Source organism: Syzygium oleosum, unplaced genomic scaffold, assembly GCF_021117445.2.
Source record: "Syzygium oleosum isolate NSW1041296 unplaced genomic scaffold, Sole_v2.1 Sole_v2.18, whole genome shotgun sequence".
Taxonomy (NCBI): Eukaryota; Viridiplantae; Streptophyta; class Magnoliopsida; order Myrtales; family Myrtaceae; genus Syzygium; species Syzygium oleosum.
Genome location: NW_026607502.1, coordinates 1,891,663 through 1,912,913, shown reverse-complemented (window position 1 = coordinate 1,912,913; position 21,251 = coordinate 1,891,663). Strand labels below are relative to the sequence as shown.

At 41.5% G+C, this 21,251-nt stretch overlaps 1 protein-coding gene and 1 pseudogene across 1 annotated transcript; one reads left to right on the top strand and one right to left on the bottom strand.

The window, feature by feature from the left end:
• The first annotated feature begins 9,029 nt into the window (after positions 1-9,029).
• Positions 9,030-12,526, top strand: LOC115686649 (GDSL esterase/lipase At5g45950). Its single transcript, XM_030612015.2, has 5 exons — positions 9,030-9,435; positions 10,711-10,841; positions 10,930-11,163; positions 11,782-12,028; positions 12,132-12,526. The coding sequence occupies exons 1-5, from the start codon at positions 9,159-9,161 to the stop codon at positions 12,320-12,322; spliced, it is 1,080 nt and encodes a 359-aa protein (XP_030467875.1). The 5' UTR covers positions 9,030-9,158; the 3' UTR covers positions 12,323-12,526.
• Positions 12,527-13,918: 1,392 nt separating this feature from the next.
• LOC115686650 (GDSL esterase/lipase At5g45960-like) lies at positions 13,919-19,834 on the bottom strand (annotated as a pseudogene).
• Between the last annotated feature and the right edge of the window lie 1,417 nt (positions 19,835-21,251).

Here is a 21,251-nt window from a genome sequence, read left to right as displayed (position 1 = left end):
TCGGAACAAGTCTTGTTCTGAACAGGGGTAAGCAAGATGGACCATCTAAATCGGATCGGATCCATCGATTTGGTCCGACTCTGAGAAATATCGGTTCGGTTTTTTATTCTTAAAAGTATAACCGATTTTCGGATGGTCCAGTTTCCAGTTCTAGGATGAGAACCAGACCCGACCGATAAATATATATATTTTTCTAATTTATTTATTTACATTTTAAAATTTTTGAAAAAAATAGAAAGCCTGATCTAATTTCCCCAATTCCTTTTTGCCTTTACTAATAAGTGATTGGTCTAATTGAAACCGGATCGGACCATCGGTCCGGTCCCCCGTCCTAGAAACTGGGAATCGGTCCTCCCAGTTCGGTTCTCGATTCTTGGATTGGACTGGACCGGACCAGAAATCGCTTACCCCTAATTCTGAATCTAAGCTAGCAAAGCTATAACGTGTCGGGCGATAAGCTCGCCCAGGTAGAGCCCGTTTGGTAACGTGCCAAACAGTAAAAATTTATGTTCTTTTGTTCCCAGAAATAGTTTGGGAACATAAATGCGTTTGGTAAACTTTTTATTCCCGGGCACATTTTTGCAAAAATTTGTGCCCAGAAACAGTTTTGGAAGAGAAACAAGAAGTAAAAAAAAAGTTGCTTCTTGTTTCTCAAAGACAATTTTGAGAATCAGTTTTTTTCTTCTTTTTCTTTTTTTTGTTTTCTTCTTTTTGTGTTGCTCTTCTTGGGCTGTGGCCGGCAAGGGAGTCACGGCCCTCGCCGGCCGCCGGCGGAGGCGAGGGTCCCCCTTGCCGGCGAGGGCGAGGGCTGGACCCTCGCAGCCTGGGCGAGGCGGCTCGCCGTCGGTCAGGGCGAGGCGGATCGCCGTCCGGTCATGGCGAGGTCGGCCTCACCCGGACGGCGAGGCCGAGCCTCGCCATGGGTCGCGACGGCGAGGTCGGCCTCGCCAGATCTGGGCGAGGCCGACCTCGCCGTCGCGACCCATGGCGAGGTCGGCGTCGCCCAAATCGGGCGAGGTCGGCGTCGCCCGTGATCGAGCGAGGCCGGCGGCGAGGCAGCGGCCGTGGCGCAGCCGAGGGCGCGACGCCACGGCCTCGTGGCCGGTCGCCGGCGACGTCGACCGGCCATGGCCAAAGAAGGAAGGATAGAAAGAAAAAAAAAAGAAAAAAATTATTAAACAATTTAAAATATTATTAATAAAAAGAAATTTTGTGTAGTTACCAAACGTATTTCTGTTCTTTTCTGTCCCAGAAATAGAAATTTTGGACAGTTACCAAACGCCTTCAAATGCTTAGAAATTGTTTCCGGGCACAGAATAAAAAAGAACCATTTCTGAGTAGAAATAGTTCCCCGGCATAGAAATATTGTCATGTGCACCCATAGTCTCCGGGAATTTTGCCGAAAGGACTTGCACAATCTACGCAAGTAGCACATGTGATATTTGGGGGTGAATTCGCAATTTTTTTACAAAAGGGGGCAAGAAATGAGAGTTTAGGAGAAATTTGGTACAAGGCGTATTTTAAGATTTGCAATCCTAGTGGTTTTGGAATTAACTTATTGTCAAGCTGAGGTTTGGAGAAAGTTGTCCGAGTTGTCGACACGTGGCGCCTCCCGGTGCGTCAAGGACACTCAACGCGTCTGCAATTTTTGGACATGTTTGCATTTTTGTTTAGACACATATGCCATTTTGATCGATGTGTAGTGTCGGCAATAATAACCCTTCCTTTGAAATGTAATTATTTTTAGGACATAAACAGTCCCTGAACTTTTGCTTAGTGTGCAATTTGATCCCCGAACTTTTAATTTATTCAATATAGTATTTAAACTATAGCCTAATGTTCAATGTGGTCCTTGAACTTTTGGTACATGTTCAATTTAATTCCTAAACTATATGAAAATGATCAATGTAGTCCTTCCATTAATTCAAGTTCATGGACTACATTGAACATTTTCATCTAGTTCATGGACTAAATTGAATATGTACTAAAAGTCTATGAATTACATTGAACAAATTAAAAGTTCATGGACCACTTTAAATATTAGGTTAAAGTTCTTTTTTTTTTATCGAAAGGCTAAAGTTCAAGAACCACATTGAATATTAGGCTAATATTCAGGGCCTATATTAAATAAATTAAAAGTTCATTAATCAAATTGTACATTGAGCCAAAATTCAGAATCTGTTTGTGTTATTATTCCTTATTTTTATAACATTCAAAGTCATAAATCAAGCGAGAGAAAATTTGTCAAATGACTCATAGATAGAAGCTAACCCTCAAGTGATGATCACTTTTGAATATTCTTTTAGATGGCTAGACTCACGTAGATTAGGCAATGTTAAAATATTATCAGACAAAATTTCCTTTAACGAGAAAGCACACGGTGATCACGTAATATCACGTCATAGGCTGACGTGGCAGGTTTTTTTTTACTGAAATCCAATCACAACTTGACTCCTGTTGATGACTTGGACAAATATAAAAAATAAAAATTTAGATAGAATTGTTCTCTCTCTTCCCCCATCTTCTCCATCCACAGCCATGTCCTCCGTTTGCGGTTGCCGGTGGAGTCGGCGGAACTGCATCCAAGCCGACTACTGTTGTGCATCCATGGTCAAGCCGCCCATTTCATTGCAGCTCGTCCATTCGATCGACAATGGATGTGTTAATTTAAAGGCTCGCTTAATAGGATTTGGGGAGTTGCCAGATTTGTTATTTTTTAGTTCAGAGCCCCCAGATCTAGAGGTGGACCAAGAAGAAGATCTTGGGGTGGATGAACAATAAGTGAGGACTGTTGGCGACAACAAAGATCTATACGTATACCCTAGATTTGGAGGTGGATGAAGAAATGATGATTCTTGCAATGGCTCGGTCATGGACCATGGCTCCAGATCTGGTGACGGACGAATATGGTCGCAAGCGACGACGAAGGGAGTGGCTTTGTTTGCGAGCCATGGCGACGACAAAAGGGTGGCTCGGCCAGGACCTCTCGATGTCCGACGGACAAGCCTGACCACAAGCAACATTGAAGCGGTGCACAGGCAACAACCATCACTAGAGGAGAAAGAAGAAATAGAAAAATGAGGGCAAATTTTTTCAGTTTTTTTATATACTTGTCACGTCATAGACATGTGTCAATGTGTGATTGAATTTCAGTACATAAATGCTTGCCATGTCAACTTATGACGTAATACTATACCTCTACCGAATACTTTCTCATCTCCAGTGGATGTACAGGTCGACATGAACTGAGCTTATTGGGCTTTTAGTCGAATCAACAAGGGCAGTAATTGTGTGGAAGAGAGTTCATACAAGATGTAGCTTTTGGTGGGCACATTATTTTTTTTTTTTGTCTGTCAAGTGTAATCATAGACTTTATGAAACTCCTCTATAAGAACCGTGTTAAGGTTGATATTTTGTATTCTGTTATCCAAGAGATTATGAGGCTGTTTCGAAAGGTTCCCTAATGACTGGACAGCACGGGAGTCCCGCTCCTTGGTGAGCGGGCAAGGGTCTGGGGGGGCCACCCCGGCGGAGGTCGCGGGGCAGCGCCCCCGGGCCGCCAGAGGTATTTTATGTTCAGTCATAGAATGATTTATATGGAAAAGATTAATATTTTAAGTTATGTGGGCAACTTTGTAATTTGTGTCATGTAGGGTTTCGCTATATATATTTAGGGCGAAACGGATCTCTACATAGAAGCAGGAGATGAGAAAGAGTGAATGTACACTTTTTTATGTTATTAGTGAAACGGATCTCTTCTCCCCATGGACGTAGGTAGGCGGACTATCTCCCCTACTGAATCACATAAATTCTTGTGTTGTGCGAATTTTCATCACTTTCTTGCATCGTTGATAGAATCGAATTTAGATATTCGATAGACCGGAGCTTGTGTGCCCATAGTGAGCCCACCTAAGAAATCCCATCAACCCCACCTGACACCGAGAACGACGTTGATGCACTAAATTGGGGAAATCTTGTAATGCCCGAGTCTCGTATTGAATGCGAGAAACGGTGTGAAATGATTCATAAATAAGACCCACTCCAAAACAATCACCCCATGTTATACTCATACAGAATTATACCGTCTTCTGTTTAATTTACTTGGCTTCTTCGTGATTAGTACGTTGGTTGACAGTAGACCTGTTAAACGGGTGGATCGGGTCGGGTTTGGGTCGGGTCATAAATGGTCCGACCCAAATTGACCCATTAACCCATTTATGATCCATTTATTCATAGTGTAAATATCTCGACCCATACCCGACCCGATCCATACCCAACTCATACCCGACCCGACCCATATTGCTAAAACACTTTTATATTTAACCTAATCTAGGAATACTTGTTTCTTATGATTTTTTTTTTTAAATTATACTGCTAAAACATTTTATGCAATACAAAGCTAGTGAAATTTTTTTATAATTTTTTTTAAAATTGAGGTTCTGTTTGTTTTAAGAAAAATGCGACATTTCTAGAAAATATTTTTCATAAAGTCATTATCCATTTTTAAATTGAATTTTTAATTATTTTTTATTTTTATTTTTAATTTTTTTTTATTTTTCCTTTATTTTTGGCCGATCGCCGGCCGCCGTGGCCGGCGACCGACCACAGGCGAGGACGAGCTCGCCGGAGGCCGGCGAAGCTCGTTCTCGCCGATCTGGCGAGGATGAGCTCGTCGGAGGTCGGCGAAGCTCGTTCTCGCCGATCTGGCGAGGCTCCAGCCTCGCCGGGATCAGGCGAGCCTCGAGGTCGCCGGAATTGGGCGAGCTCGAGCCTCGCCGAAGGCCGGCGAGCTCGAGCTTCGCCGGCCTCCGGCGAGGTCGTCCCGCCCCGGTGGCCGGTCGCCGTGGCCGACCACCGGCCGGAATAAAAAAAAAGAAAAAGAAAGAAGAGAAAAGAAAAAAGAAAAAATAAAAGAAAAAGAGAAAAAATAAAAATAATTAAATTTCGATTTTTTTTAAATATCTTTATAAAGAAGAAGAGAGTGTGTGGATGAATCTAGTGGGTGGGTTGAACATGGGTTCCAAACTCAACCCATTTAGACCCATTTATCTTTAAGCTTTAAAATTTAAAACCCATCTAAGGTTGACTCTTTAAAATTAAGTGACCCATATATGACCCATTTATTTTTAAATGGGTCATATATGGGTTTAAGACCCATTTTGACACCTCTAGTTGACAGTAGACTAAATCCTTCGGTGTCCTATCCCTTTTGACATCCTCAATTATTGAGAACGCCTCTTCAATTTCAGCTTCAAGAGATAACATTTTTGCCCAGAATTTAGTAGACAGATGGGGTGGCAGTAGGGTTCGGATTACTGAATTCTGATAGATAGCGTTATTGCATAACATCGATTGATGTTGACATCGAATTAGGTGGTGGTGGTTGTGGCTTTTCAATGTGGAACTCCTTTTCGGTGCTGAATCTGACTTGTTGCTACATTTAGCAAGATCATGTCTATGTATTGGCATCTTGATCCAAGTAAATTTTGCTGGCATAATTCACGGAAAATATTTTTGTGTCTAATAATGAATTGACGGGAAATCTATTCATATTGACAACAATTACGCCAAACATTTTCATTGATAATTAGGATAGTTTTATCCAATTTTCAATTGTAGTTGGTGCATTTCTTCCACTATTAAAAGCAATCTTTCTATTTGAAGGTTGCTGTAAGTATGTTTTTTTTTTTTTCTAGTGCTTCTAATAGAAACCTCTAATGTAATGGGCTACAAGGAGTTTTAAGTTTTTTTTCACTTTTGTTTTCACCATCTTCACTTTCTTAAAAGGAATTAAAAGAGATAACATAAAGGTGGAGCGTTAGGCTGTGAGTAGATATATGTCCATGGTTGCTTATCCATTCAAGGGTTGAGGTTTTGCAGTATTTTCTGAAACCGATTGCATTACCTCCAACATAAGCCAGTTTAATGAGAAGAGAGACAACAATGTCATATATCATTCTGAAACCTAAAAGAGTTAAAGTGATTCACCAGCTTCTTTTTTATCATCAAAGAATGCGTTCGTACTTGATAATGAATTTAAAAACGTACCTCGAACCGATGGACATCATCAACATCGATTCGAAAGCCACGTGCATGAACGCGATAGATGGTGAAAATAAGAATGAGAATAGCAAAAGCAGCATGGACATGAAAATGGCTACCTGAAACTTTTCCTAACTTTTCATATGACGACTCTTGGGTGTTCTCCTCCGCCATATTTCTTGATGAATGTGAATGCGACCCTCCCGGTTTGCAAGACACGAGGTGCTACAGTTGGCCCTAACTCGTCCGTCACCGCTCCATGTTGCTGATCATCCTGCTCGTGTGCCCATCATTATCATATGCACTGTGCATTACACTGGCCTGTGGATCATCTCATCATAAATGTATACTTGTCAAAAGGGCAGGTCAGAAAATTCAATTCCTCACACAGAAATTCAACTCTGGCCCTCCCATTTTTGGGGTCAAAAGGGCAACTTCAGTTTCGATTGGGCATCTGTTCTGTTCTGGATAGGAGAAATATTATATTCAATGCAAATTTCAAGACACAGCTGACAAAACAGAACACGTAAAAAAGTAAAAGAGAGCATGTATTGTCGGTATGACACACAAGTCATCTTATTTAGTATTGATTTGGGCATTTTAATCACTCGTTATCTTACTAATCATTCAATTAAGGGTATATAAGACTGCTCGTGCAAATTCTTCTACACTGATAGTGTAAAAAAATAACGAGACTGAGATTTTATTGCCACTTGTATTTGGAATTATATGCGCATTGAAGGGAAATTCTACTAAGCGAAAAAGTTAGCTGGCCAACTTGTGGCGCAACAATAAATGCTATTGACAGATGAAAAAGCCAGTTCCCAATTAATGACTAATCCTGGCTGTTCTGAACAGTGAGAGCCATGCATGTGCAGAACAGAATTAGCTGTTGTAGCCTTCAATCATCCATGCTTGTCCAACAACGTAAGCTTCTCTCGTGCTAATGTGGTTTGCAGGGTGGACACATCTTAACAATGATTAGGTGCTTGCCATTTTCCATTGCCTTCTTTTGTGGCATAAAGACATGCAGATTATAAATATATGGGAAAGTGACACAAATGGTCCCTGAACTTTAACCAAATGTGTAATGTGGTCCTTTAACTTTTAATTTGTTCAATGTGATCTCTGTACTATAGTCCAATGTATAGTGTACTCCCTGAACTTTTAAATTGTTCAATGAGGTCCCTGGATTTTTTGTTTATGTTCAATTTAGTCACTGGACTATATGAAAATGCTCAATATTGTCCCTGAACTTGAATTAATGGAAGGACAATAATGAACATTTTCGTATAGTTCGAGAACTAAATTGAACATGTACCAAAAGTTCAGGGATCACATTGAACAAAATAAAAAATTTAGGGATCACATTGTACATTAGGTCAAAGTTCATGAACCATTTGTGTCATTATCTCTATATATATATTTCATCTTTCTCAAACCAATAATTTGAATTGGACAGGAAATGGTATGAAGAGTCACAATCTGATCTCTAACCGCCATAATGAGGATGCTCTTGCTATATTTGGTTGTTCGTTTTCCTTATTCAATGCATATGTTCAAATCGCAGCATTGGCATTCATTCTTTTTTCCTGGAGCAACTATTATCATCGAGAGCACAATTCATTCCGACAATCAAATAGTTGTTCATCAAAACACATGGATTGCATTTCACCCTAGTGAGGATTAGTTTGGTACTCGAACACTAATGGATTGATATTGATACCAAATTATGGATGAAGAGAAGAAAAGGTCTTATTGATCTTTTGTTCATGTAATTCTAATTTAAAAAATGAAAGTCGAATTTTAGTGATTTTTTTCGACTTCTTTCACCCTTCTTCACAACACAATTTTATAGTTCATAATGATAAGTGTGTTATCTTTCTAACAACATGGAAGAAAGCATTGTACTTCCGAGAGAAGAATTACCAAAAAAATGTCATAAACCTATTGTACGGATGCCAATTTAGTCCTAAACTTTTTAATTTGGCTAATTTAGTCATAAGCCTTTAAAATTTTTTTGCTAATTTAGTCCTAAACCCTTAACAATTTGCCAATATTGTTCTTCCAATCAATTTTGGCCAAAAATCATTAACGTGAACACCAGCCATCCTACACGGAACAGTCGGTGCTAATATAGACAAATTTTGCAAATTTTTTAAAAATAATTATGAAATTATATATATATATTTTGTCCTTTTCTTTCCTTTTTTTCCTTTTAAACTGAAGTCGGGTGAGGGTTGCAACCCTCGCTTGCGGCCGATGCGCCGGTCCACAGTGAAAAAAAAGAAATAAAAGAAAAGAAATTAAGAAATTTATAAAAAAATTTAGAAATTTTTTTAAAAAATGCATAATTATCTATGTCATAGGACAACCTAAGTTCACGTTAGCAATTGTCGGCCAAAATTGGCCGGAAGTACTATATTAAAAGTTCGTCAAAAATTTTAGGACTAAATTGATTAAATTGAAAAGTTTAAAATAAAATTGACATTCGATAATAGGTTTAGAATTTTTTTGGTAATTTTTCTTGAGCAACGAAGATGATGCTCTCAACTCTTAAGCGAGTGCAGAATTCCCCAACATTAAAAAAAGAAAATCTAAACTTGTCTTAAGTCAATCACAATCAAGAAACCAGAGGGATCTGAAAAGCTAGTTATAATGGGGCTTTGACTCACAAAAATTACTGTAAAAAGCGTAAGTGGAATAACTGTATATTTCAATAAGCTGATCGTGTGCAAAGTGCAAACAGCACCTTAAAAAGAGCCTGCTGCATTAATTCGAACTTAGTAAATCGTCCTTTAAATCTAACATCAAGAGACCAACTTCACATATTTTCTGTACTACTAGTTTTTTTATTCTTTCATAACTGTAACCCAACAACTCCAATCAGGTTCAGAATTCTCCTGTTGACACATGTTAAATGCCCAACCAACAGCACCAATATCACCTCAGTCCCTATTTATTACCAAGTGGAGTGCAGCTAACTTTGGCCATTTATAACTCACGAACACACCCTCCCTCCCTCCGTCCATCCCTCCCTGTCCACAGTCACGCGCCGTTTCTCAAGCTCCTCAGCTTTTTGCTCAGGCGGTGGTCTTGCGGCAGCTGCGGCGAAGATGAGGGCGGCAGGGGCGGGGATGGCGGCGGTTGTGGCGTCGTTGGCATTATTGCCACTGCTTGCACAGGCCATTGCCATAGACAAAATGAGGCAATTGGCAGCTAAAAACAATGTGACCTGCATTCTGGTCTTTGGGGACTCAAGTGTTGATCCTGGGAACAACAACCGGCTTCAGACCACCATGAAGAGCAACTTCCTTCCTTATGGAAGAGACTTCTTCAATGGCCACCCAACTGGGAGGTTCTGCAATGGCAGGCTCGCCACTGATTTTATTGGTAAAAGTTAATTTATATACCTCTTCTTTAATATTTCCACTTTATGATTTCTTGGAATATTTAGATTAAATGCAAGCAATGGAGTACTTGAATGGTGCATTCATTTGAGCAAAAATACAGTTTAGAACCCAATAAAAAGGTGACAAAGGACTAGCAAGGGTCACCAATATAGGAGGCAGAGAAAAGTTATGGGGCTTGATTGGTACACTAAATTTAGAAGAAGTATTTTCTTGAAACTGCTATGATGAAATGCTAAAAATGGTGAAAGCAATGATTCTGCTAAAGGTGCCATTTGTTATATTGCTTATAGAGGTGATCGGTTTCGGAGTGAATAGTTTTTACACAAGAACTTGAAATCTTCTCTGTCAAAGTTAGTTAAACCGAGAACGAACCAATTTTAGGGTCGACCTTGGAACCGGATCTATCTTCTTCCATATAATGCTGAAAGAAAGAAGCGAAACCTTTTCTCCATGTAATGCTGAAGGTAAAATAGGGAATTACTTCATGTTGTTTAGCAACATGAGAGGAGCTATGACTTTTCTCATTTTTGTGCCCTAGTATGAAAGGCAGTTAGTGCAGACATTGAAGAACTCAGGGAAGCAACTTTCATTTTAACTTAAGAATCCACACTGTCATTTATTTATGCCTTTATGGAATTCAGTCCAAAGTTCATGAGAGTTTGAGATCATGCATGAGCCTTTTTGGCCTCCCCACTTTATGAAATTCCAAAAAACCAAGTCACTCCTTGTGACGAATGGGACAAGTAGAGAAGTTGATGTATCAAGAGACGCAGAGAAAACACCATAAGTTTCAGTTCTTTTTTTTGTAGAAAAATAAATTGAAGAAATTTATGCTAAGTTCAAGATTTTATCAGACAATAAAGAGAAAGGACGCCATTGCCCATCTTGTGTGCTGAAAATTTCAGTGGACCAGACTGCGGCTTTAAATATAACTTACTTTACATACTGGAATTTTCTTCTAACTCCCTATCAAGAAATGAATTATATTACCAAACCCCGAAATATCTCACTAATCTTTTATATGTGAAGTAATACACAAGTCAACATTTAGGTAAATATTAATTCATGACGCCAGAATGAGAAAGTTTATCGAGAAAACTCCAACTTCGACACAATATGAACATGATTAACTTAAACGGCCTCCGTTTGTCATTTGATTTTACGCATAGGCCATCATTTTCTTGGTTGTGCACCCGACATTAGTTCTTCACAATGTAAGTTGGTAATCGATTTTATTTCTCCCTTGTAATTTCAGCCGAGGCACTTGGGTACACCAAGGCAATCCCAGCATTTCTTGACCCGAAGCTGACCAGATCAGAGCTCCTTCACGGGGTTAGCTTTGCATCCGCTGCTTCCGGATATGACGATTTCACTGCCAATATCTCGGTGAGCTTTGTAAATTTAGTTTTTCTTACACAAATTACATTTTATTTCTTCGATTATTCATTGATGAATTGGTTTGATTTGTGAGTAGAGTGTGCTCCCAGTATCGAAGCAGCTGGAGTATTTTCTGCATTACAAGCTCCACCTGAGTAAGTTAGTGGGGGGGAAGAAGGCAGAAGATATCATCAACAATGCAGTGTTCATCATGAGCATGGGAACTAATGACTTCCTCCAGAATTATTACCTGGACCCGACTCGCCCCAAGCAGTACTCCTTGCAAGCCTACCTAACCTTTTTGATCTCTTGCATGTCTCGTGACATTCAGGTTCCTCTCTCTCTCCTCTCTATACACGCACAATGTCAAATTCTTGTCTAGACTGAGTCCATGTAGACCGGATGAATCAAAACCGATGGTTATGAACTCGTGTTATGATCAACAACCGAGCTTCACCCAATCCAGCATGGAGCAGATCTGGTTGAGTACTTCACCATCCGTGTGCTCGCACATACATGGGTGGGAAATTGATACTTTAGTTTATTAGGCACAACGAAACTAACTAAATATCAGAATATGTGAGACTCATGATAGTAATGAGACTATCTAGAAAACGCACATCCACGAACCCTTTTTTTAGTACAACTATATCATCAAGAAATGGACACGGAGAGAATCGGTATTCTTTTGAGTCACGAGATCTGTTGACCGAAAACCAAGGCAAGTTGGGGCAAGGTCATTCGATAGTAATTTCCTGTCCCGTTTTACAGTGCATGCGAAAGCGAAAAGGGTTTCCACCCATGGCTATGGATCTTCTCTCCATTTCCCTTGTTTGCACAAGAGAAGGCAGGGGACAGACAGAAGCATAAAAGCTGTAGTAAATGGGGTCCTGCAAAATGTAATGTACATATGAGGATGATCTGTGTTTTGCCCATCTCGTGTTTGCAGGAAATGCACAGATTGGGGGCTAGGAGATTGGTCATCGTCGGGGTCCCGCCTCTGGGATGCATGCCACTCGTCAAAACCCTAATGGACACGAAGACTTGCTACCAAGACTACAACAAGATATCTTTCTCGTTCAATTTTCTGATCCGGAGAAAACTGGACTCTCTGAGGAAAAGCATAGGGCTGAAGACCAGCTTCGTGGATGCTTATGCCGTCATACAAGACGCGATCAACCGCCCCAACAGATACGGTCAGTCTGTGCCATGTATCATAGGCTGCGATCCCAACCTACATATTCAAATCTGTTCATGTCAAGTGTACAAAGAGACTAAGTTTGTCGTGAAATATGGCAGGTTTGACGGAGACGAGCAAAGGGTGTTGTGGGACAGGAACGGTGGAGTATGGGGACACATGCAAAGGGCTGACCACATGTTCTGAGCCAGAGAAGTATGTCTTCTGGGACGCTGTTCATCCTACCGAGAAGATATACAAGATCGTTGCTCTCAAGGCCATTGCATCTTTCGATGAAAACCTTCTTGCCTAGAGCACCTCTCCGATGTTAAACTACGGAGGCAGTTGACGTATACTGGGTTTGGGATTTTTTATTTGCATTGTCGAATTTGTCGTAATCCTAGGACGCTAAGGTGGGCACTTGATTTCGACGTTCTAGCCAGTACGTTTGATGTACATTGTTGAATTATATCTCTATCGAGTAATATATATCGCCGAGAGTTCACTTTTAGGGTTATAGTAGGATGTGTCGTTTCTCAATGTTTCGGTTCCTTTGCTAACGAGAATAGTCTTTTTGTTCCCATTTTTTGGTCCACCAACTATTGTCCAATTCAAATGAAATTCTTACATTCAGAAACACAAATTTCATAAATTGCGCTAGGTTCCCAAGTGTAAAAGAATGTTGATAGGCGGGTGTGTCCGCAGTAGTCCTTTGACGTATTAGAATGACTCGATAGATAGGTTATAGGTATTGGATGACCTTTACCACGGAAAAACCAAAGTTAACCTAGGTTCTTTCGGGCAACAATCGTTAATGCTTTTCCTTTATTCTAAGGAAAAGAGTTCAAAATGTTTAAAGAGAAAAATTAAAAAGAAGATTTAAATGATCGCAGGATCATGGATCAAATAGCCGAAAAAGGCAAAAATTGCCTTCATATGCAAGGAGCAAAATGGCATTGATTTGGGCAGGGTCGGCGGTTCATTCCCGTATATGTTTGACTCCATCTTTCCATGGATTTTGGCCCCACAAAATTTTAGAAATTGCAAATTTGACCACGTTAAAACTTAAAAGGGCCGAATGAGTACAAGAAAAGCCCAAGATCTAGAAGTCACATTCAATTGGAAAAAATTAATAAGTTCAATGAAATCTAAGTTTAGTATTTCAGTGAGATTATATTTTCAGGCACGCTTAAAACTAGAAGTATAAAAAATGCTTTTGAACTATCATAGGCTATCTAACATTAGGAAACTAGAATCAAAGTGTGCCACCAAGTTAAAAAGAGAGAGAGAAGAGCAAACCCCAAACTCCTCCGATTCTCGAAAATTGAAACCAAGAATCGAACCAATCATACTCGGAACCGACCGGGTACTAAAGGGGTAAGTTTTGTAAAAATCACATGATTGGTATTAAATATATAACCCAGGACTAGTAAAGTCTTGTTTGTTGAATGGTTTTGTGTGCCTACTTCAAGCTGTTGGTCATGAGTTTCGTTTTCCCTCGTGAATATCACTATTTATTTTCCAAATAAGATGTATAAGATCGATTCTAAATCAATTGGATCTTGAAACCAGCCTGCTTGGTTGGTTCCTGATCAGAACCGAAAACTGGACTGGTTCTTCTTGGAATTGTCTGAGGTAGGATTTTTTCGCCACGCCCTCGCACATGCACCTCATAATCCTCACTTTATGGGAAAAACAAAAGAATATGTTCATAATCAACTTTTGTTTGTGCAATGAATTTGTATGATACATTCCTCGCCATGTACAGTATACGAATATAAACATTTCCAAGGAGCGCTCAACATCCAGAGAATTTGCACATTCTTCGCAGCGAGCCAATGAAGATTTTGCAGTCATAACTGGTGGGGAAAACAAGATGATAAATGACGTGGTGAGGTCGAACATCAAGCTAGTCTTGGATGATAGCATCAACAGCGGGGCGAAGCGACTGAAATAGCAGGTAATAAGCCTTCTCCGTGGGGTGTATTGAATCCCAGAACACGTATCTGGATGCATCTGAGCTCACGTACGACTTGGGGTTGCACATGAACGCTGCTTCCAGCTGACCAGTCCCGCAGCATCCGCTCAGAGCTTGATCGAACCCTGCATGGTTTTGGATCCAAAGTTCAGAAGAAGAGTGTCACGCCCCGACTCAAATCCAATGCTTTCCACGCCTCACTTCCCATAAGTCGAACAATGCGACATCCCAGGAGTACGTCGCCGACTCAACGGTTTCGCATTAGAGTCAATTGTAGCGGAAACAAATAATTAAACCCAGACAAATAAATTGGAGAACACCAGAATTAACTAGCACGCCTAACCGCCAACAATTACAAACCTCACATTACCACATAAATTTACAACATCCATGTGCAAGTACACCTATACCCGTCCGCCATTCCTTGAGTCCATAAAATTTATATGTACACCCACTACGATTACCTTAAAAATCATACACCAAAAAGGTAGACGCCCTATCTACCAAAACGGTACTACACGAACATTAATTCATCGCCTCCTCATTAGTTCTTGCGTCCTCGACACGGCGTCCATTTAGAGTGTACTCCACGAAATTATCCTCGGTGTGCATGACTGTACCAAACGTTCTGGCGGTGGCGGTGGCGACTGATACCTTGTTCAGGCGAGGCGGGAGCTCTGAAATGGTTTGGTTGAAACAACCGTGAGACACTTCTAAGTAAGTTTACCCCTAAACCCAACCTAGGTTATTACGTACCTCCAGACAATTTCGCAATCACACACATATATTCACACACGCTGAACATCACATCGCAGGCACATTAAATAATATAGCCAGGCTCAATCACAATCACACCGTATGCAAACATGCGCGTGAATTATTTCCCTTCCTCTGATCCTTTCATTTTCATTTCCTCTTTCACATTCTTCGCCAGTGACCCGCGTAAACGTACACGCCTCAGGTACACTACGACCACTGATCACTTTCCACAACACTCGCCAGTGATCCGCGTTGAAGTACACGCCTCAGGCACACTGGGATCACTAATCACTTTCCACAACACTTTCGGGCCCGCGTAAATGTACACGCCTCAGGCCATGTTTCTTGCCCGCGTAAACGTACACGCCTCAGGCTCAACATCTACCACTTACTGCGCAACCCGCGTAGAAGTTCACGCCTCAGGCTGGCAGTCCTCCGGTAAGACCGAGCATCGTCCCGCGTTATAGTACACGCCTCAGGACGGCACAATTTTCCACAATTTCTCATGCCATGCCAGACACTATTTCTTTCTTACTCATGCACACACTCAACACGCATTTACCACGATCAACTGGCCCATTACACGCGGCCCGCACACTCATTATTTCACACAGCTCATGCTCACTCAGCATTAGACATGGCAATATCAATAATTAATTCAATCTGGCCCACGCGTGCACATAATCAAGCACATTTCAATCCATCAAATCACGGTTCAATAAACACACAATGCCGCTCATGGGCCCACAATCACAGCCATGTTCATAGGCATAATTTCGACATTTCCATGCCTATTAAACATCACAATCTAACCATACTACCACACACCAAACCGACACTACCTGGCCTTAAATCGAGCCCTAAGTTTGCCAATTCCATCCCACAACATCTGGCACTCTATTCAGTCTCACTCCAGCCTCGAAACATCCTCATTTCATCCTCGAGTTACCTCATATAACACACAAACAAATACTCAATTAAATCAACCCCATCCAGAATAATTCAAACATGCCCAGAGCACGTAAATTGCCAATTTTCTCCAACCAAATGGCGTCGGATTAATTCCGATCCTTCACGACACTTTCTCGCCATTAAATAATGGTTCTAAAAATCCAGCTTGCGTCCCGAACAAACCATCACAGCCCCGTGAACAGTAATTCGCAGCTTGTGACAGTAACTCGCAGCTTATAATTCACCTCAATTTATTCTCCAAAAATTCCAAAAATAATCCTCAAGGCCCGCCAAACAATTCCAATCATAAACCCCAATTTTTCGCACCCGCATATTGTAAATTTCATCATCCCAACTCAATTATAATTAAAACACACGTAAAACACATAAATTTCTATTTTTCTCCCGCTAAATGACGCCAAATTGATTCCGGTCCTTCACGGAACTTTCTCACCATTAAATCTCGGTTCTAGAAATCCAACTTGCGTCCCAATCGGACCATCACAGCCTCGTGAACAGTAAATCACGGCTCGTGAACAGTAATTCGCAGCCCCTATTTTTCTAAATTTCCAATAATTAATGGCCGAACTAAATCCCAAGGCCCGCCATAAAATTTCCACTACCAATTCATACAATTCCGCACCTAACTTTATACAGATTTCGCCCAAAATCATCCGTCGATACCTGAAGTCCTAAATTGGGTTTAGAGCGCGACTTACCGGCGTTCTAGACTATCGCGGCTAGAACGGAAAGCGGCGGCACTTAATTGGGAACGGCGGCGATGATGTACGGCTCCGGGGTGGCGGCAATCGGCTTGGGTGGCAACGACGCGGCTTGGGCGGTGATTGGGGGCTCACGGCCAAGAGAGAAAGAGGGAAAGAGAGTGAGATGGTGAGGTTTGAGGATGGTGGTGGTGGCGTACGGGGGCGGCAAGGCGGCTAGACGGCGGTGCGGCGTGCGGCGGCGAGCGGCGGTGCCGGCGGTGGGGGAGAAAGAGAGAGAGTATACGGTGGAGGGGGAGGGGACTCACGGAGGAGGGGGGATTTCACGGGAAGAGGGGGAGAAAGAAGAGAGAGTAGAGAGAGAAAGGGGGTCAAGGGCTTAAAAATCAATTTTGACCAACTTTTGGCAATTTACCAAAATGCCCTTCTCTCACACAACTAACAATTTATTAATTCCCAAGGGTAAAATGGTCCCTTCCTCCGTTTCTCTCCGAAATCGAATTTTTCCAAAGGAATTGAGCGCACCAAAAATTGACACGTGTCACGTGCAACGTCGTCCTAACGTTCCGTCGTGACTTCCTAATTTTCCGGTGTCCAATTTGGGCAAAATTCCATAATTAAATTCTATTAAACGCAACTCGAGCATTTCTCGAGCTAACGGGCGGCTTGCTGGGGAAATTCGCTGAATCGACTCATGACTGATACTAAATCGAGTCACGTGCAAGTCCGTTCGGTGCGTGATGACCTCGGTTGTCATTAAAATCGCGAAGATCAATCAATTGATCCGAGAGGTACGATCGTTCGGTATAATTTCAGAATCATTCGTCACGTCGTTTTGTGGTCCTACGGAATCACCCGTGATCCACTACTAGGACAGTGGCGAACTGACCCATAACTATCCTTGGATCGGCCAACAGTGGCTCAAAATATCACTTACGCGATTTAATAGTCGAAATCCATTCACGATCGAATTTCCTTTAGCCGCGTGAATTTAATTCCCCCTGATAGCCTTTCCCTAATGGTTAGCATTCCCAGGAATGATCAGTTCCGGGTGAGAATTTACTACGAACACATCTCATAAAACTCAATTATTTAATAAATCCAAATTGGTGGAAATTTCGGAATGTCACAAAGAGAGAGAGATCTGATCAAATGAGAACGAGGGTAAGATCGAGGGACTCGCCATAGCTTGGGAACCTGAGACCTCTGGATCATGTCGCTCAAGGGTTCGTGTGTGTCTGCATAATAGATCCTGGAGCCTTGAGTTGCTAAGCTGCTTTGCATGGAGGACAACTCCTTCTGGAGGAGTGCGTTGTAGTCTCTCGCCGCCGATGAGTACTGGTCAATGCAGCCTCTCTACAGGTCGGTGTTGTTTGAGTTGAGTGTGATCATGATGGGCAAGCAACCCATCGGAGGCACGGCTATCCTTCTTGCTCATTCCTCCCATGAACCCTGAATTAAGGAAATTAAGCTCTTTACTTGTTGTACGTGACGACCGTAATGGCTGCGCTTTCAATATGGATTTGGGGCTTATAGTCGCACTTCTTGATAAAGGCTTAGGACTTTGCTTGAGATATTTCAAAATATTAGAACTTAATCATCTTTTCCTGTGATTTTAAGATTTCATTGCATCGATTCAAAGGCACTAACAACATTTATTTTAATTTAGGTTTAGGACATTCCCTCTATTAATTAGTGAATTCTTGAATGTGTGCTGACATGAGTGCTAATTCTTGGGCTTGACGGGGTTCTATCTGATGGAACCGAGAGCTAGTTGACTAGTGACGACTAGTCTCAACAGCACTACCAACTTATGAGACCACCTCCCTCAGTGCCCCAACCACAAATCGAAGATGGATAGTTTACATGAGCTTTCTATGCGAAAGCCAACAACATATGCCATCAAATTCCAAAATATTCCAATTCGCTTTCGATCCGGTCATTCCCATGTCTGACCTATCACAATTTCAATCGCCAGCTCATGTGGACGCTGAAACATGCCGCGGTAGACATAAGAGTGACTTTGGAGTGTATTTTAATATGGGCCACTCAACTTCTTATAAATTTCATTTCTGGTCACATGACTTTTACTTACTCACTTACCTATTCAATATAGGGCACTTAACTTTAAATTTTGCTTTTAAGCATTATCTATATTGTGTTGTATATGATCGTCTTTATTGACCGAAATTAATGAAGCCGAAATGGAGGGGGGTAATTTGATGTCAGGATTGTTGAGGACAATATAGGGTGAAAGAGAATGATATACATTAATGAGGTCTTTCACGTTTTGCAACAAGAATTGCTGATAAGTGGCGACAGTGAAGCTCCGCCGCCGGATGGGAACAGTGAAGTAATTGACAACGAAATCATTGGTGCCGGCTCTCACGAGGAAGATGACCTTGTTGATGTGGTGCGTCGTGCTTTGCTTCCCCATCATCGACATGAGCCGCTTCTTGTTCTCTTTGAAATACTCCAGTTGCTTCTGCAATGACACAACATTCTGCAAATTGTTCAAACACAAACGTAATCTTCAATACATAATTGGAATAATGAAAAAGAAAAACTTTAGGAGACCATTTGCAGCCTATGGCTTGTGCATTTTCTGGTGTGCGCACTGGTGACAGCTTTTCTTCTCATTTACAAGCCACTCGGAGGCGGACATCGGCCGAGTGCCAGCACCGGCAACCTTGCTGAATAATGTCATCATTGAAACCAACTGTGGTCGATGCCTCAACAGCAACATTTATTGCTTATGTTTAAGGATCTTGTTCTCTAAGGCAAAAATAGAAGGAAATTTAGAGAGAGAGAGAGAGAGAGAGACAGAGAGATACGCTAAGCTTTGCTGTTAAAGGGTCGTATCCAGTTCCAGCAGAAGCAAAGCTCACACCAGTCTTCAAATCCTCAAAGCTTAGACTTGGTTCCAAATACGGTGGCACGTAGTCTTTAATCCCGATAGACGATACTACATACATTCAGAAAATCATTACACAATATATACAGCGCTCTTTTAAAGATTCATGCAGCTTATAGCTAAATGTGCTTTCTGATATCTTGCAGTCGTGTGCGTGAGAGAGTCAGAGAGACGTGGCCAACACCAACACCATCATTCACAAAAACACTCTAACTCACCAATGTAATCGTTCACGAGCCAGCCATTCGTGAACCTTCCGGTCGGCACCTGGTTGGCGAAATCCCTGCCGTAAGGCAGGAAATCGCTCTTGAACAGCGTCCTCACATAATTATTGTTCCCTGGATCGACTGTTGAGTCCCCGAAGACGAAGATGGCCGAGACCATGTTGTTCAAGGCCCGCACTCTCTTCGAGGACAGAGCTTGATGGGCGCGCAGGGATAGAAAGAAAAGAAGGGCTCTCAAGAAGAAGCGTCGGGCATTGCATGAACGATCCATCTTCATCTTTGGTCATGCAAGGGTTTACCAATATAGGAGGCAGAGAAAAGTTATGGGGGCATGATTAGTACACTAAATTTAGAAAAAAGAATTTCCTTGAATCTGTTGTGATGATATGCTAAAAATGAACGATTCAATTGTTATGTTGCTTGTAAGGGTAATTGCTTTCAGAATGACTAGTTTCAAACCAAGAATGTTGAACCTATCCTATTAAAGTCAGTTAAAGCGAGAACCGAATCGGTTCCAGAATTGACTGGGAATGAGGCCTATCTTTTTCTTTTCTTTTTTGAATTTTAAACAAATTTTCAGTAATATAACTATTATTTTAGATAAAAAAAATACAGCATGTGAGAAATAGTTAAGGCATTGGTGGATTTCGTTACCTCATCAAGTTTGCAACCCATCTCTAATATATCTTTTTTCTTTAAACAAAGTTAAAGAAATACCCTATTCCTGGACAGAATCGGTTTGGTTAGTTACCTCTGGTTGCTTGTATAGATCCTTGGATTATTTTGGCAACATATGATTTTTTTTTCCACGTGACGCTGAAAAAGGGGGAATTACTTCATGTTTTTGAGCAACACGAGAGGAGCTATGACTTTTCTCAATTTTTTGCCCTAGTATGAAAAGCAGTGAGTGCAGACATTGAAGAATTCAAGGAAGCAACTTTCATTTTAACTTAAGAATCCACACTGTCATTTATTTATGCCTTTCTGGGATTCAGTCCAAAGTTCACGAGAGTTTGAGACCTTGCATGAACCTTTTTTTTTTGGTCGAAGCATGAACCTTTTTGGCCTGCCAACTTTGACATTCCAAAAAACCAAGTCACCCATTGTGACAAATGGGACAAGTAGAGAAGTTGATGCATCGAGAGATGCAGAGAATACCATAAGTTTCAGTTCTTTCTTTTTTTTGGGGGAAAATTTCAAATCAGTACCCAAAGTGGGGTCATTTTCTCAAAAAGAGGTCCAAAGTGGACATAATGCCAAATAAGGGCATGAAGTGCCCAATCAATCTCAAATAGGGGCTCGAAGTATCCAATTAGTCTCAAGTAAGGCCTGAGTTTGCCGGCCGGTCAAATGCTCATTGGCCGACAAGCACGTCACTATTCTGGCAACCGGAATAAGAGTAATTTTGTCTTTTACTTTTTAATTTTTTTTGTTTCTTTTTTCCTTTTTCTGTTTTTTTCTTTTCCTTTTCTTCTTCTTGCTTTTTTTTTTCCTCTTTTCCCTTTGCCAGCCATAGTTGGGGCCGGCGGAAGTTGCCAGCGTCGGGAGCAACTCGCCAGATTCGGCAAGGGTTGCCCTCGCCCGCTCAGCCCAGGCGAAGGCGGCTCTCACCCGACGCCGAGTCGGGCGACCCAAGGTCTGGCAAGGGAAACCCTTGCCGGCGTCGGGCGAGGGCCACCCTCGCCTGGGCTAGG

What these genes read in the sequence shown, in the direction of transcription:
- LOC115686649 (XM_030612015.2), top strand. Translation starts at nt 9,159, where the DNA reads ATGAGGGCGGCAGGGGCGGGGATGGCGGCGGTTGTGGCGTCGTTGGCA. An exon ending in ATTTCACTGCCAATATCTCG is followed by an intron (nt 10,842 to 10,929) that starts GTGAGCTTTGTA and finishes ATTTGTGAGTAG; the next exon opens with AGTGTGCTCCCAGTATCGAA. An exon ending in GCATGTCTCGTGACATTCAG is followed by an intron (nt 11,164 to 11,781) that starts GTTCCTCTCTCT and finishes TCGTGTTTGCAG; the next exon opens with GAAATGCACAGATTGGGGGC.